At 41.3% G+C, this 16,998-nt stretch overlaps 1 protein-coding gene across 1 annotated transcript; it reads left to right on the top strand.

The window, feature by feature from the left end:
- The first annotated feature begins 2,535 nt into the window (after positions 1 to 2,535).
- On the top strand, positions 2,536 to 16,331 carry LOC105924861 (stonustoxin subunit alpha). Its single transcript, XM_036125146.1, has 3 exons — positions 2,536 to 2,626; positions 13,993 to 15,468; positions 15,769 to 16,331. Exons 1-3 carry the CDS (start codon positions 2,536 to 2,538, stop codon positions 16,329 to 16,331), a joined length of 2,130 nt encoding a protein of 709 aa, XP_035981039.1.
- Positions 16,332 to 16,998: the final 667 nt, after the last annotated feature.

Here is a 16,998-nt window from a genome sequence, read left to right as displayed (position 1 = left end):
GAAGATGATGCTGTCCTCAACTCCCAGGCGGGGCTGGTAGGCGAACTGTAGTGGATCAGTGAAGGGTCTGACCATGGGCCTTGGCTGCTCCAGGACTAGCCTCTCAAAGTTCTTCATGATATGCTCAATATGAGGGATTGCTGCAAAGCCATCAACAATGCACATGGCTGTCCCTGTGGCTCTACGCTCTTTCAGGAGGAGTGAATGCTGCTTGTAGAGACTTGATGCAACCTGCTGGGTTTCCTTAGAGAGGAAACTTTTTGACCAATCTGTATAATCTGCTCAAATCTGTATAATCTGATCCAATCCGTGTAATCTGATTGAATTTGATTTTGGAGATGATATGCATCATGAATTGGCACTATATAAATAAAACTGAATTTAATTGGATGTTCTGGACATGGGAGTATCGCAGGATATTATCTGGACATCTGGGTAGCCATCAAGAGAAGGAAAGTTTTTCAGATGAAAAACTCCTTCATTGAGAAATCAAAGACACCTTGCGATTTCATCTGCGGTATGGGTCAGTCTGCTCCTCTAAATTCAAAGTCTTTCCTGAACATATTAGTAAGCAGCCTTAGAGTGAGGAAGTTGGTTAAATTGTAATTTCTGCCGTTCATTAATTTTTCTGTTACTAATTCCCTGCTAAAAGCATACTAATTAAAGAAGCATATAGAATTTTATTGCATGTTGTAGACACTCAGTTTATTCAGTCAGTGTTTATTAAGTTCTTTAAATGTTGTAAAACAGGTATGGTGCATGGTTCTGAAATTTCTCCACTACGTGGTCTGTTGAGCGCTGTCTGTAGACTAAAACAAGATCCTCCGAGTCAAACTGGAGCTCGTTTTGCATACAAAGGGCTTTCCACCATGGAAACATGAGGTTAATGTTAATCTTCGCTTTGCCTCTTTCCTTATCTGACAACTTCTTTGCTAACGATTAATTTCTTTTTTTGTGATAATAATAGGTTGGGGAATGTGTGTACGCTGTCACAGGTTACTTTGAATTGTGGCCCTGACTTTCTGAAGACATAAGCCACATTTACACTACCCTTGTTAAACCGATCCATGCCGAGCTCGGTCCGAGCTTGGATCAGTTAACCAAGCCAAGCTTGGTTCTGACGACCGTTTACACATCACGCTATCTCGGTTCCTTGGCTCCTCGCCACCTAGTGACGATCTGCGGTACTACTGCTCTCTAGGATTGAAGGAGGGAAACGAGCATATCAAAACGGCGGCACCTGTAACATTCAGGAAGTTATGCTTGAATATTATTGTGAAATTTGCAGAGAGTCAGGCGAAGACGGCAACTTTTGGTGAATTTACTTGACAGAGTCGGCTTTTGGGAAGTGGATAAGACAAACGAACATCTAATAAAGATTTACAGACACAGGAAACAACAACAGACGCTAAGGTTCATCACACTGCTAAGCAGAATCATCACTGGAAATCGTGTGTCACGGTAGGGAAGCTAGTATTTTTATGAATGTCTGAAATGTCAGCTAGCTGTAAGGAGATGACGCGGTCTGCTCATGCGCTCTTTGTTATTAGACAACCGGGCTATTGAAAATCCGAGCCGAACCCACACATGGAACTGGGCTGCATTTAGCGCGGTCCGGTTGTGTCTGGCTCGGTTCAGTTCAGTTTGCGCTCCATTTACACTCGATAGTTATCTCAGTTACCGAGCTCGGACTGGTCTCAGCACGGTTAAAAAGGGTAGAGTAAACGGGGTAATAGTGACAGTCTAGTCCAGTGGTTCCCAAACTTTTTGAGCCCAAGGCACACCAAAGTGCGAGATTCCCTCAAAGCTCGCGCACTGGCTGGCGGCAGTCTCTGCACTGGTAGTTAGTGGTTTGCTCCGCACAAGAAACGCTCCAATTTGCATCTTAGTTTTATGTTTTAAGGTTGTTCGGCAGCCTTTGATGTCTTGTGGGTTTATAATTTCAGCCTGTGCAACGGCGTGAACAGTGAAATATGGGGCTGTCGTTGAGGATTTTTTTAAAATAACTGCTTTAAGTATAGAGTCTGCATTTTGAAATGAGTGCATACATAGTACTAATATAGAACATTAAAAATAATTATTTTTGTGTAGTTTTGTATTACCATAAGAATATTACAAATGTATGGTTGTTACAAAATCCCACGGCACACCCGGACTTGCCTCATGGCACACCTTTTGGAAACCAGTGGTCTTGTCAGCAGCCCATATATTAAGATGATCTGAGGTTTAAGGTTTCTTGGTGTGGATGTGTGGTTTCGAAGCTTCCAATGGTCCCTTTCCTCAGCATACTGCCTATATCATTGACTTTCCTTATAAATGGGTATTCCAGGTGTTTTATATTCTTTGCTTTTGTATTTTTGTCTGGTTTTAGCAGCCTTTTTTCTCATCACATTTTCCAGAGCCCCAAACATCTGACCTTATTTCTAAGTAAGCAATTAGTGGAGTTAAGTTACCTGAATATGCATCTAACTTGGAGGCTTTGCCATAATCACTGAAATAAATGTTTTTTTTTTGTTGTTTTTTTATACAGGTAAAATGGCATCAGGTATGATTGAAGTGGCTGCTCTCGGTCGACCCTTTACCTTGGGGATGCTCTATGATGCTCATAAAGATCAGCTCTTCCCAGGTAAGATCAGATACGGTTTAGTACATGTACTATAAGGCCTTTCCTTAAAGCTGTACCGTGTGGGTTTTGACCCAAGTATTAGCTTAATTTGAGTTAAACCAGGGGTTTTCAAATTTATTGAAAGTGAGCCTCCCCTTGGAAAGATCACCAAGCAACCCCGCTCTCCCCCAACCACAAACCTACCTGTTATGCCAGAAGCTGTTTGAATATGCTTATTATTATAATTAATTATAATTTGGTATTATAATTTAAATAATAAGTCATTCAACTCAAAATTTAGCTATAACAAATATAGTTCAAATGGTGGTGATGTCAAAGCTGGAAGCTTGTAATGAGTTGTACCACTAATGCAGTTATTAAGTAGCTGTAATGAACTCAGGTGTGCTGGAATAAATGATCTGGTCGGATTTTAACCGACGAGGTTTATCCAGCAGACTGTGAGAACCCCAATATAACTGCAATTAGAGTTTAAATCCTTATTCCTTATCACCATGATATGTCTCTTTATTTATATCAGATGTTAACTCTGAAAGGAGGTTAGCTCTGAATTCAGAATACCCATGCAACTGTGAATTAGATTGAACACAAAAAGATTTCTATTCCGCAGTTGTTGTTTTATTGAACCAAAAGCAATTCCCTGTTACAGTAATTCTCTGATTCAACGACCTTGGAAATCTTACTCGCTACTAAACTAAACATGCAAAATATATATGTGGAAATAAAAGAACAAACAAAACAACAAAAAAAAACAAATGGGTTAAAATGAGAGGTAGCAAATCTTAGTTCAGCTCACGGTTGTTTAAACCACACTCAGAACATCGGCATTTGACGTAGCAGCATTGACAGACAGAACAGCTTTGAGAGTCCCACTGGACGCTTTGATGTCTTACAAAGCTATTCCAGCTAAGCTACCTACAGTTCAGTCATCTGACACCCTCCCAAGATGGCGACTATGATGACGTATGCTCTGCAAATTTGCGTGATGCGTGAGGGGAGGTCCTAATGATGTCACCGCGCTTACGCTAATGTGAGGTGGTACCTCGCTCCGAGAGGGAGTGGTTTACGGGTGAGTTTAAAGGAAAACCGCAAACTAAGATTCAACAAAGCGATCAAATTCACTGATAAGAAGAAGCGAAAAGAGGGGGGGGGGGAGCGTGGAAGGAGATGGAAAAGAACTGAAGCAGTGACCCACGGCGGGGTTATTGATAAACCACAAATCAACACAGCAAATAATCACTTTCACAAACGCATGCACATACAAATAAAATATTCAACAGTTAAAAACAAACTCCGCCTTGGAGTAACACGCATTAACCTAAAGTCCCTAACACCTGCCCAGGCACAGCTTTATCACCATAAGGCGAAAAAAGAAATAAAAGGGGAGAACCCCGTTACTTGTGGATCAGGGCTGCCCCGGCGGGGTCCGTGAGCGCTCCGAATAACGCGGCGTCCTGGATGCGTCTCGACTGCGCGGTTGTAGGCAGAAGCGGCAGCAGCGGGACCGGGTGAAGAAGCTCCTGCGTCTTTTCCTCCGGGCTCACAGTCGCTTTGCTCGGCCCAGCAAAAGCGTAGTCCTCTTTCGATCACTGGGAGATAAGGCGGCTTCCAGTATTTGATCAGAGGAATTAAAAAGTACCTTTTTAAGTCGACCTCCTGCATTAATTATAACAGGGATAAGTTTGCTTCGAAAAATCTCGGTCCAGCGAGAGATTCGAGCATGTGGCGTGTGGGTAATTAATCCACGGAGTACAGCTGTGTGTCTTCTCAGGTTGGCGTGGGGCCAGGGAAGAAGGCAGAATGCCGTCTTTGGCTGTGTTTTGTAGCTGTCACCATAGCAACCTTATCTCGGTCGCCTGCCATTTTGGGGCCGTGTTGCATGATGGGAGTTGGTGGCCATTTTGACCACCTTGCCTCATGGGAAATGAAGTCCGTCACGCTCTGACATGGCACAACACTACCCCACACAGGTCCCTGCAGTAAATGCATCTTTCTTTTGTGTTCCTGGAATGCTGTGTTTCAAAAACAACTGTTAGCCCAATACATTTTTTATTGTATTTCTTTTAACAAACTATATTCATAAAAAAAGCCTATTCATAAAATATCCATTCAAATATTTCCATTTTACAAGCTACTTTTACTGAAACATTACGAACAGAGGGTCTACTTTTAAAATTGAGCTGTAATTAGAGCAAATTCATAAACGATTGTTTTAAACAGCAGACAAACTGAACTAAACACTAGCTCTGACACTGTCAAACTGAACTCACGTCAACAGGAGACGTCAACTGAAATCATCCATCCATCCATCCATTTTCTGACCCGCTTAATCCCTCATGGGGTCGCGGGGGTTGCTGGTGCCTATCTGCAGCGTTCAGTGGGCGAGAAACGGAAATCATAATAACCTGAATTTAACAGATGTCAGCATATTCCATATTCCGATTTACTTTTTAGGCTAGTTATACACAATTTAAACCTATTGCTATATTAACAACCAAGCATTTTATTAGATGTTATCTCTGATGTATTTCGAATGTTTGGCACTTTGTTTTACCTCGTGTTAAAGTGCTCTTAAAATAATGATGACAATGATGATGATTATGATCAGAATAAACTTTTGTATCACCTCGCAGAATATGGAAAGAAAAGAGACAAAAATATTTTTCACACCTCACTTAGTAACTCTTAGTAACTCAAATATTTTAGGCTAAAAGAATAAACTTTTTATTTGTTTTTCTATTTTTTCTTAAATCCTACCGTTATGTTTAATAATTTCTGCCAAAGGCTGCAGCATTTTGATTTAATCCATCTGAATGCAGTGTTTGCAAGCCATACTCTGATTGGATGGAAAAAAAACCTGTCTGTGATTGGCTGATGGAGTGGACAGTTTTTGAAATCGCGAGCGCAGAGACAGAGTCGAGCGATCACACAGCTGGTGATGAGCGTGGAATGAGCAGATGCGTGCGAGCTGAGATGGAACTGAGCGCGAGGACAGAGGGTTGAGAGGAGTTTTTCAGAGTTGAGCGCGCACCAGACCGGTTTTGAGCATTGGAAATTGTCTCACTGCATGCTCGGATTGGTTCCTGCACGTTCAAACAGAGGCACAAATATAGCTACATAGTTTCACAGAGTTGAGCGGCAGTGCTGTCTTATCCAGCGCATTCTTTGGGCCTCCCCTGTAGGGGTTCCTCACCTACTGAGTCACAGGGGCGCCTCACCTATTGAGTCACAGGGGCGCCTCACCTATTGAAAACCACTGAGTTAAACGATCCAAAAATGGCCAAATGGAGTGAAATGAAACGCTCTGCGTGTGAAGTGCCTTCTTTAGATTTAGAGACAGTACCAAAACAAGTTGTACTCGGCCGCACCTCAGAATTGGGATAATTAGGTGGAATGTGGAGGTAAATTAATGAGGAATTCAGACCAAAGCATTGCAGTTCCCCTCTATATAGATCACAGCTGAATGATTTTAATGTGAAATGAAAAAAACTGAAATGTGCGATATGTCCCCATTAATTGGCTAATGTAAATATTACCATTTTTTTTTATAATTTTTATTTCTAAATGTTTTCACAGTATCAAACATAAATAAACACAAACATAAGCATATATGGGAAGCATGCCAATATTCACAAGACAAGGTTTTAAGTACAGAAACGTATCATTCATACAAAATCTGACCGTAGGGGTTTTATGTACTCAGTCCATTTAGTCCAGATTTTGTAAAACATTTCCTTTTGCATCCTGAGGGAAAAAGACAACTTTTCCATGACATGACATATATTTCGTGTATTATGTTGATCCAGTCCTGAATAGTTGGAGATTCCACTCTCAGCCACTTTCTTGTGATGGCCTTTTTACTTGCAATAAGTAACATACCGAGTAATCTTTTATCAATGTTATTCCAATTTGTCATAGGAACATCACCCAAATACAGTGTTTCACATTTAAGGGGAATTTTAGTACCAAATAAATTATTAACATGTTCACCTATCTGTGTCCAATAATTAATTATAACTTGACATTCCCAAAAAATATGAAAGTGGTTGGCACCAGTGACCCCACATAGTCTCCAACATGCATCCCCACCACCTTGACGACGTTTTTGGATAGGCGTAATAAAATACCTGATCGTGTTCTTCCAACTGAACTCTCGCCATGTAGTCGAACCTGTTATTGTCCACTGAAACTGACATATATTGGCCCAACTGTCAAGTGAGATAACCATATTTCCCACCTCTTCTTTATACCCTCTGTGCTGACTTGTGTACATTGCTGAATGCCCTTATATAATTTAGAAATTATATTATTTTGAGAATTAGACCTGGTTAGACTTAAGAATATCTGTAGAAAACCTAAATCTTTCTTTTCATATACTGTTTTTAAATTTTGGTTGAAATAATGTCTAACCTGCAAATACCTGTAAAAATCATCTTGACCTAAACCATATTTAGTCTGTAGGGTCTCGAAACTCGAGAATGCCCCCTTGTGGATGAAGGAATAATAGGTTGTTAACCCCTTAGATAGCCATCTCTTGAACCGATCATCATATCTATTTGGCACAAACTCAGAGTCGTTGGCGCACCACCTCAAAATATTGGACAGTTCACCCAGTTTACACCTTTTAATGATTTCATTCCAGGAATTTAGCAGGGAATCATACATAAAGTCAGAAGTATACAGTGTGGTCTTCTGTAATTTAGTATCTGCCAATAGCGCCATGAGAAGCACCTCTTTTGTAATATCAACTTCTATATCCTTCCATCCTGCAGAATAGGTTGGCGAACTCAAACAGATTAAGAGTCTAAGATGGGCAGCATAGTAATACTCCTTAAGACAAGGAAGGCCCATTCCCCCTTTCTCTTTAATTAATTGGAGTGTTTTGTAGTTAATCCTGGCTCTTTTATGTTGCCATATGTATTTCGCCAGCATCCTGTCCCAATCATCAAAATATTTCTGAGGTATTTTAATTGGTAAACACTGAAAAAGGTAGAGGGGAATGTTCATTCTAATTGATTACACTCGTGAGTATAAATTTAAGAAGGGAACAGTGTTCCACCTCTGTAAATCAGATTTTACCTTTGAGGTTAAGGATCCGTAGTTAGCATTAATCAATTTAGATAAATCCTTTGTCAGAACTACCTCCAAATATTTAATGTGTTCTGAGTCCCAGTTCCATTTATACATGTTCTTAATTCTAATGGATGGATTAAAATTCAGACATAATATCTGGGTTTTGTTAACATTAATTTTATATCCTGAGAGTGATCTGTATTCCTCAAGTACTGGGGAGTGTCTGATTTGGCTGTGTTAAGAACATCCACACGTCATCGGCGAATAGGGCCAGTTTTTGTTCCCCTGCTGTCATTGTAACCCCACTAATATCAGATCTTTGTCATATCCACTGCCCCAGAGGTTCTAGAAATAAGGCGAAGAGGAGTGGAGAGGCGCCACAGCCCTGTCGGGATCCTCTCTGTAGAGTAAAACTGTTCGTCAGATCCCCATTTACTTTGATCTTGGCTGGAGGTTTGCCGTACAGCGCGGCAAAAGTATCAACTATGTTTGAATGGAAGCCAAATTATGATAAAACCTTATATAGAAAAGCCCACCGTACTGAATCAAAGGCTTTTTCAGGATCTAAACTCAAAATCAGAGTTTCCAATTTATGCTGGCTAACATGCTTCGTAATATGCAGTGTTTTTCGAATATTGTCTTGGGTTTGCCTTTGTCTAATAAAGCCTGTCTGGTCTTTGTTAATGAGGTCTGGCAGTATTATTTACAATCTTTTAGATAAAATGGAGGTGAACAATTTATAATCAATATTTAATACACTAATTGGCCGATAATTACCAGACTCTATCCTCCTTTGGAATTATAGAAATGATGGCCTCACTCCACGAAGAGGGAATCACCTTTCTCTCCATTACCCAGTTAAATGCTCTCAGTAATGTCGGTACCAGTTCCTCCTGCATACTTTTATACCCCCCCCCCCCCCGAATTGTAACCGTCTGCGCCGGGGGATTTACCTGTTTTTAGTCTTTTAATAGCTGATAAAACCTCCTCTTCAGTAATTTTGGATATCAATCTTTCATTTTGAGCGTCAGTGACCCTTGGTAGATTTAGTAAAGACAGAAAAGTATCAATTTCGTTAACCTCACCTAATTGCGGCTGGGAATATAATTTCTGATAGTACTCCTCAAAACACTGTTTTATTTTCTCCGGGTCAGTTTCTATTTGATTTGTCAATGGATTTCTAATTTTGTGTATTGTCTTTTCTGCTTGCTGTTTTCTTAACCTGTATGTCAAGTTTTGGTTTATTTTTTGTGCAATTCCCCACTTGAAAGGGACGGTCCCTCCACATGAAGATCTTAACAGGATTTCACTCAATAAACAGCCATGGGATCAGTGGTTTGTCTATTATTAACCATTCTTTGGTGGGCAGTAAACAGGTGAAAAACCTCAAAAGAGAGATGACAAATACAAGTTATTATCTGAGTTGACAGCCAAATTAAATACACAAAGTCATTCATATTTAACTCGGATAAACACATTACTTTCATTGTAACCATACAACTAGATATGTTCTACCAAACAAAACAGTTGCTATTTTAATTTTCAAAATGTATACTTTCTTATCTTTTAACCAAGTATCTTTAGCCAAATACCTTTTTTACCTTCAATTGGTTTAATATTTAGGTTAATTAATAGATCTCATTATATTTTAGCCAAACTGTGTTTCCATACTTTTTAGTCAAGTTACTAGATCTTACATTTTTTAGCCAAAATTTCAGACTCTGAATTGAAAGACTAAACTGAATTAATAACTTGGTTTATTAAGATTTCTACAATGTTTAAATTAGTTTTAACCATTTCAAACACATTCTTTGTCAATGAATTTTGCTTTCTTACTTTTCCTTTATACCCCTCTTGTTTGATAAAACTAAACACCATTTGAAGTTACAAATACCACAGCAAAAAGTCCAACCAAAGTCAACAAGAGTTAAGATTCTGTGTTTTTCCAGAGCATCATTAGATCAGCACTGCTTAACCAGCCAAAACATGGCCGATATGGCGCTTACCGGCTGTCCTTCACAGTTTTGTGGAGGGCTTGATCTTGCACAATCACCTTGATTTCAAAGATGAAGTTTCCTTGGTTTTGTGATGCTCTTAATGCTCCTTCCACTGTCTAAAGACAACAACAGAGCCAGGTACTGGCATGCCCAGATTGCTTGGTAGATTTGTTCCACCTGGTTCGCCACTGATTTAATGGGAGGAGCTCCCAGGCAGTTTGTCATCACACCTCCCACTCGATCTTCCCACGGGAACCGATGGAAAGATCGTAAATCAGCACCTCCTTACTGCCGGTCAGCTCCGAGTTTGGTCCTCAACTGGTAGCAAGACAACCAGGCGTCGAACATCTCTGTGCAGAAATGTGGTTGGTGTAACTTCTTTCAAGACTTTGGCAGATGGCCGGTTTAGTGTGGGTTTTGTGACAGGAAGGCAGGAGCTTTGGACCACTTTGACGTTTACGTCTCGAACAATGCCCTTAGCATCTGGATTTACGCTCACCACCCGTCCTAGCTTGAATTGGCCCCTCACTGCATTTTGGTCGCAGAACCAGATAATATCTCCGATAGCAACGTTACGATGCAGAGTGTGCCATTTACTTCTCAGAAATAAGTTTGGGCCGGCAAGCTGGCTCCAAGACCTCCAGAACTTATTGGCCTGGTTCTGCATCTCTCAGAGTCTCTTATAAGGGTAGTTTGCAAAGTCAAATGTGCTGATCTCACCGCTTGGAGAGGCTCGGCCCGGGAGAAGTGTGTTGGGTGACACATACTGCACGCGTTCTTCATGGCTCTGCACCCTGGCGTCTATTGGGTATTCGTTGGCAAGGTTTGCTGCAAGTTGTAGTGTTGTCTGAAGCTCGCTGTAGCTGAGGCCAGTGTTGTTGCCCAGGCTCTGGAGTGCCTTCTTGAGAATGCGGACAGCGGCTTCAGCAGCCCCATTTGCGGTGAGGTGAGTCAGCAGGGTGAATTGTCCACTCCCATTTGGTACCTTTTTGAGCCGACATCTTTTCTATTGAAGTTCTATTCTGAGTATCCAGGAACTGGTACAGCTCTATTAGGACAGGTTTGGCGCCGATGAAGTTTGGGTCGGACCAGATCTTTCTTGGGTGCCCTCTCATTGCAGTAAAGCGGTGGTAAGCCATCAAGAAGCTCTCTGTCGACATTGTGTTGACCAAGTCTGCATGAATTGCCCTGCTGGCCATACAGCTGAAGACGACACCCCACACTTTCATTGAGACCCGTTTCTTGATGTCATCTTTGACAAGATATGGTCCGAAGAGGTCGACTGTAGTGAACTCGAACGGGGCTGCAGGTGTAGCTCTTTCAGGAGGTAGGTCAGCCATTACTTGTTTGCACCTTCTTGCTCCTGACTTTTTGCAGAAAAGGCAGTTCTCCACTACTTTTTGGGCAATTCTCCTCCCTTGGATGACCCAGGCTTTCCTCCTCATTTTCAGCAGGGTTGCAGCCACACTTCCATGACCCTCATTGTGCGCCTCCCGTACCAATAAAGTAGAGACCCATGCATTCAAAGGCAGAAGGGGAACTGCAGCGCCATCCTCCCTGAAGCCATGGATTCTCCCACCACAAACTAGTAACCCAGAGTCTGGCTCTCTGTACACAACCAAGCGGTCCGTAGTGGTAGCTGGGAACGTCACCCCTTCTTGAGCAGCAAGATAGATGTCTCCTATTGCTTCTTGACGTTCTGTGGCGGTGATAACTCCTTTTGTGGGAATCACCTCCCACTTTGGGTTCTCAATGGACTTTGTTGCAGATGTAAACTTTTTGGCGGCTCTCCAGATAAAAACAACAGTCTTGATTAGACACTTTAGGCTACTAAAGCGCCTCTCATCCACCAAGTTTAGGACAGCTGCACCAGCAGGAAGTCGTCCCACAAGACTTGGAAGACTTCTTTTCGCTTGGGCTGTTGTGAGTGCTGCCACGAATGACTTCTTTTGCATATTGTTAATGCTTTCTCGAGTTGTCACAGACACATCTTTTGACGACATATTTGGCCACTCGCTCTCTGGAAGATGTAGAAACTCTGGCCCTTGCTGCCACTCTGAAAGGGCATCAAGTTCCTTTGGCCCAGCTCCTCTAGTGATAATGTCGGCTATGTTGAGTGGTCCAGCTGTGTTTCAACAATTAAACACCTTCTTAACAACGACCAGCCGCTTTGACGTTTTCCAGTCTGGCTTCCGTGCTCACCACAGTACAGAGACCGCCCTTATCAAGGTGTTTAATGACATCCATATAAATACAGACTGTGGAAGAACCACCGTGCTGGTACTATTGGACCTCAGTGCAGCATTCGATACTGTCGATCATTCCATTCTGTTAGAACGCCTGGAGAACTGGGTCGGTCTCTCTGGTATAGCACTCCACTGGTTTAAGTCCTACTTAAAGGACAGGGACTTTTTTGTGTCAGTAGGTAACTTTACATCCCAGACGACAAAAATCACATGTGGGGTTCCCCAAGGGTCCATCCTGGGTCCCCTCCTCTTCAATATCTACATGCTCCCCCTAGCTCAGATAATAAAAAATAACAACATCAGCTACCATAACTATGCAGATGACACACAGCTCTACATCACCATGTTACCAGGTGACTATAAACCAGTTCAAGCACTCAGTAAATGCCTAGAAGAAATCAATACGTGGATGTGCCAAAATTTTCTTCAGTTGAATAAAAACAAAACAGAAGTAGTAATTTTTGGACCAATAGAGGAGAGATCAAAGGTTAGCACACAGCTTCAGTCGCTTCAGCTAGGAACCACTGATCAGGCCCGAAATCTTGGAGTAGTAATGGTCTCAGACCTGAACCTCCAAAAGCATCTAAAGACAGTTACAAGGTCAGATTTCTATCACCTGAGGAACATTTCTAGGATTAAAGGACTAATGTCTCAGCAGGATCTGGAAAAACTAACCCATGCGTTTATTTTTAGTAGAATTGATTACTGCAACGGTGTTTTCACAGGTCTGCCTAAAAAGTGGATCAGACAGCTGCAGCTGATCCAGAACGCTGCTGCCCGCGTCCTCACTAAGACTAAGAAAGTAGAGCACATCACCCCAGTTCTAAAGTCCTTACACTGGCTCCCTGTATCTCAGAGAATAGACTTTAAAATACTTATATTAGTCTATAAATCCCTAAATGGCTTAGCACCTAAATACATCACAGACTTGTTATCAGCGTATAAACCCTCCAGACCACTCAGGTCTTCTGGCTCCAGCCTACTCTGCATACCTAGAACACGAACCAGACACGGAGAAGCAGCATTTAGTTCCTATGCTCCACTTATCTGGAACAAACTTCCAGAAAACTGTAAAAGTTCTGAAAGCCTGAGTTCCTTTAAATCGAGATTAAAAACACATTTGTTTAAAATTGCCTTTGAATGTTCAAGTTAAACTGTTTTACTGTTTTCAATTTTTTATTTTTTTTTCTACATTCTATCCCTACTTGCTTTTATTCCTATATTTTAATCATGTAAAGCACTTTGCATTGTCTCTGTACTGAATTGTGCTTTATAAATAAATTTGCCTTGCCTTGCCTTGCCTGCCTTGCCTTGATTGCCATGCCTTGCCTTGTCTTGCCTTGCCTTGCCTTGCCTTGCCTTGCCTTGAGCTATCGGCAAGATTAGGTTGAGTTTATTTTATGGTTCTCTTGGTCACAAAGGGCAATCCTTGTAATCAGTGTCAGACAAGCAGGAGGCAGGCCTGGAAATCCAAGGTGGTAGGTGAGGAAGCAGGTTTAGGCATTGGAATTAGACATGGGAGGAAAAAGGCAGGTTAGAAATATGTCAAACTTGACTCGAACAGACAAATGGCCTGAAAGTGTTAACACTGGGATTATACATCAATCTGATGCTGCGCAGGTGGAGGATCCGTCCTTATATGGCAGCAGCTGCTGATCATGGTGATGACACTAGGTGTGACGGTCACAGCACAGCAGCAGGTGTGACAGAGATGTTCTTCCCTTAGGAAGTGCAATTGTGCTAGTGTCTTAAAAAGTAGAATTATTTATATTTTAACAAGTGTCTTAGAAATAAAAAGTGTATTATGTCATCACTGTAGAAATGCAGTAAAAGCACTTTAGTATCAAACAATAGTTTTGAGATGTTGAAACAAAACAGGTCTCTTTAAACTCGGCACCTAATTTTATTGTTTCAAATTCCTACTTTATTTCAGTGACATAATATTTTCAGGTAGATGAACTATTAAACATTGGAAAAAAAATAAATGTTTAAACTGTTTCTGACACACATAAAGCTTTTGATATAATCTAATTTGTGAGTTCATGTTTTAAAGGTATCACACTCTGGGATGAGAAAACTCTCCAAAAGATGACTGAAGAGAACTCCAAGCATGGCAGTGAGTTTAGAATCAGCACGTCTGATTCCTTGGAGGAGAAGTCCTCTCTGCTGGACGTCAGTGACTCTCTGAAGACCAGCTTCCTGTGCGGTCTGATTGAAGTTGGGGGATCTGCAAAGTATCTAAATGATCATAAGAAATCCAAAAATCAAAGCAGAGTCACATTTCAGTACAAAGCTACCACCATTTTCAAACAGCTGAAAATTTCTACTGAGGAAATGAACAAAACGCAGCAGATAGGTGTTAATGTGAAGAGCTGTGCCACACACATTGTCACCGGCATCCTTTATGGTGCATATGCTTTCTTTGTGCTGGACAGTGAGAAGTTAGACGAGAGCAGTGCTCAAGAGATTAAGGGCAACATTCAAGATGTGATAAATAGGATTTCCAGTTTAAGTGTAAGTGGGGAAGTTGACCTCAAACTGTCTGATACAGAAAAGGCGGTGACAGAAAAACTCACCTGCAAGTTTTACGGAGACGTGATTCCTGAAAGTAACCCTGCGACGTTTGAAGAAGCAGTGAAAACGTACCGAAAACTTCCAGAACTTCTTGGAAAGAACAAAGAAAACACCATCCCAGTAAAGGTCTGGATGATGCCGCTGAAGAACTTTGATCCTTCAGCAGCTGAGATGGCCACTGACCTCAGCCCTGGTCTTGTGAGAAAGGTTCAAAAAGCTCGGGAAGATTTCCACAAACTCAACATGAGATGCAATGATTGTCTTGAAGGCAGCTATGACTTCCCAAAGATCAAAGAAAGGTTGGAGAGTTTCCAACAACAGTGTAAAATCTATGAAGGGAAACTTCTGGATGTGATTGCAAAAAAGATTCCGTCCATCAGGGCAGGAGAAGAAGATGAGACGGAGTTGTTGAAGATCTTGGATGACAGTGAAAAGTCTCCTTTTAGTAGTGAGAAACTAATGAAGTGGATGATTAATATTGAGAGAGAAGTCAGTGTAATCACTTCGTGTTTAAAGGAAATGAAGGGAGCAAAGATAGTCCAAAGTGAGGCAGAGTTGGTGGAGGAGTTTCTTAACCCTGAAGTCCAGGATGTCCTCAGCTTTGTTTTCACTTCTCTGGAAACTACGGATCCTTATCTTGATAAAATGAAGGACTATCTGGATTCCCTGGCTATGGAGTCTACTGAGGACGTGGATCAATTCATAAACAACCTACCACCCTTCCCACAAGTAGATTTGCTTAAAATGACAAGAAAAGCTGAAGAATTTGGTAGATTTGTTAAAGGTTTAAAAAACGACAAGAAATTCAGATTCCTGGTAGCATTCATAAAAAATAACCAACACCAAGGAGCAACCATCTACCACTACAGGAATAGGAGGCTGCTCACGGAAGACTTCTCAAAACCAGATGTCTGTGATGTGGAAAAAGCAACAAATAGAAGAGATCTGATTTGGTGTAAGTATTTAATTATGTGCTTATTTTTGCAGTGTTCCATTAGTAGAATTATAACTGACAAAATAAACAGGAATATAAAGATCATATTATCAGTGTAGTGAATGTAGAAGGATATGTATATTTTTTATATATTGTCTGTTAAATGGGATACCACTGAGCACAGATACCTCTCTGGTTGTATAGCATGTTAACTCTTCCAGGTTGGACTCTGTTTCCCGACATTTGCTTGGTTAAATGCTGGTCTGCAGGGAGTGGGGGTCAGAATGATCAAACTTTCCCTTCTCTCTTTCTGTCCTCCAGATGCTTGTGATCTGACCTTTGATCCAGACACAATAAATGGAAATCTTACTGTTTCTCAAGGAAACAAGATGTTGAAGCATGGAGACTGGCAGTCTTATCCTGATCACCCTGAGAGATTTGATGTTTTACCTCATGTTCTGTGTAAGGAGTCACTGATTGGACGCCATTACTGGGAGGTGGAGCTGAGCACCGATGAAGGCAGAGATGCTGCTGCTGCTGTGTGTTATAGAGGAATACAGAGAAAGTCAGAAATGGCATGGGGTGGGATTGGATGGAATGCCATGAGCTGGTCACTGGGCCACAAGTGGGAACCCCAACCGGTTTTCTATGCTGAGCATAACTCAGAAAAACGACCAGAAAGGGTAACTTTTTACCCTCTACCGCAAACTGGTTGCGCACGCCTAGGAGTTTTTCTGGACTGGCCTGCAGGCACTTTGTCCTACTACATAGTCGCAGGGGAAAGACTGAGTCACATTCACACTTTCAGCACCAGTTTCTCAGAGCCTGTGTACCCATGTTTCAAGGTCTGTAGTAAAAACAGTTACGCCCTCCTGTGTTTCTAAATGTTGAGTTAGAAGATTCAACCCAGGCCCAGGTGTTTATAATAAGGGAATATTTTTGGGAAGGTAGTTTTTTGGCAATTGAATGAGATAACAAATCAGTTTATTACAAAACAGACTGAACAATAGTATATTGATGACAATAAAATAATATTAAGAATCAGAAATAAACTGGCTTAAGATAAGATTTTCTTGTCCCGTGTGTGGACCGATGCAGTCCATGGTGAGCAACAGCCTAATCGGTAAAAAGCTGTTGTGAAATATTTCTAGTTCAGTTCTGACTCCCTGTTAAGTATGTCGTTGTTAACCGCCTAATCAAATCTAATAGAGACCGATCTATTAAACCAGGGATTTGCTGCCACTAGGGGTTGCGCGAGCTGAAAACTGTAATGGCATCTGACCGTGTTTTTATTCCCCCACACAATAAAGACGTGTAAATAAGCATTTCCTTTGTAAAGCTTAAAATCAAAAACTGTAAATTTAATCAATAAATAAAATGTATTGTAATGATCCGTATTAGACTTTATTGCTAAGTGCTGTTGCACACTTACTGTTCCTTTAAATCAGATTGCTTTGGGGTCATACAAGAAGAAATGTGTGGCTTCTGGGGAGAGGAGTCGTGATTCGGGGGACTGGCGGGTGAAAGCTGTCCCGTTCTGTTCATCCTAAA

This window comes from Fundulus heteroclitus, chromosome 21, assembly GCF_011125445.2.
Source record: "Fundulus heteroclitus isolate FHET01 chromosome 21, MU-UCD_Fhet_4.1, whole genome shotgun sequence".
In the NCBI taxonomy this organism is placed as follows: Eukaryota; Metazoa; Chordata; class Actinopteri; order Cyprinodontiformes; family Fundulidae; genus Fundulus; species Fundulus heteroclitus.
Note: the sequence above shows the minus strand (reverse complement) of the source record. Positions and strands in the feature narration are given on the sequence as shown.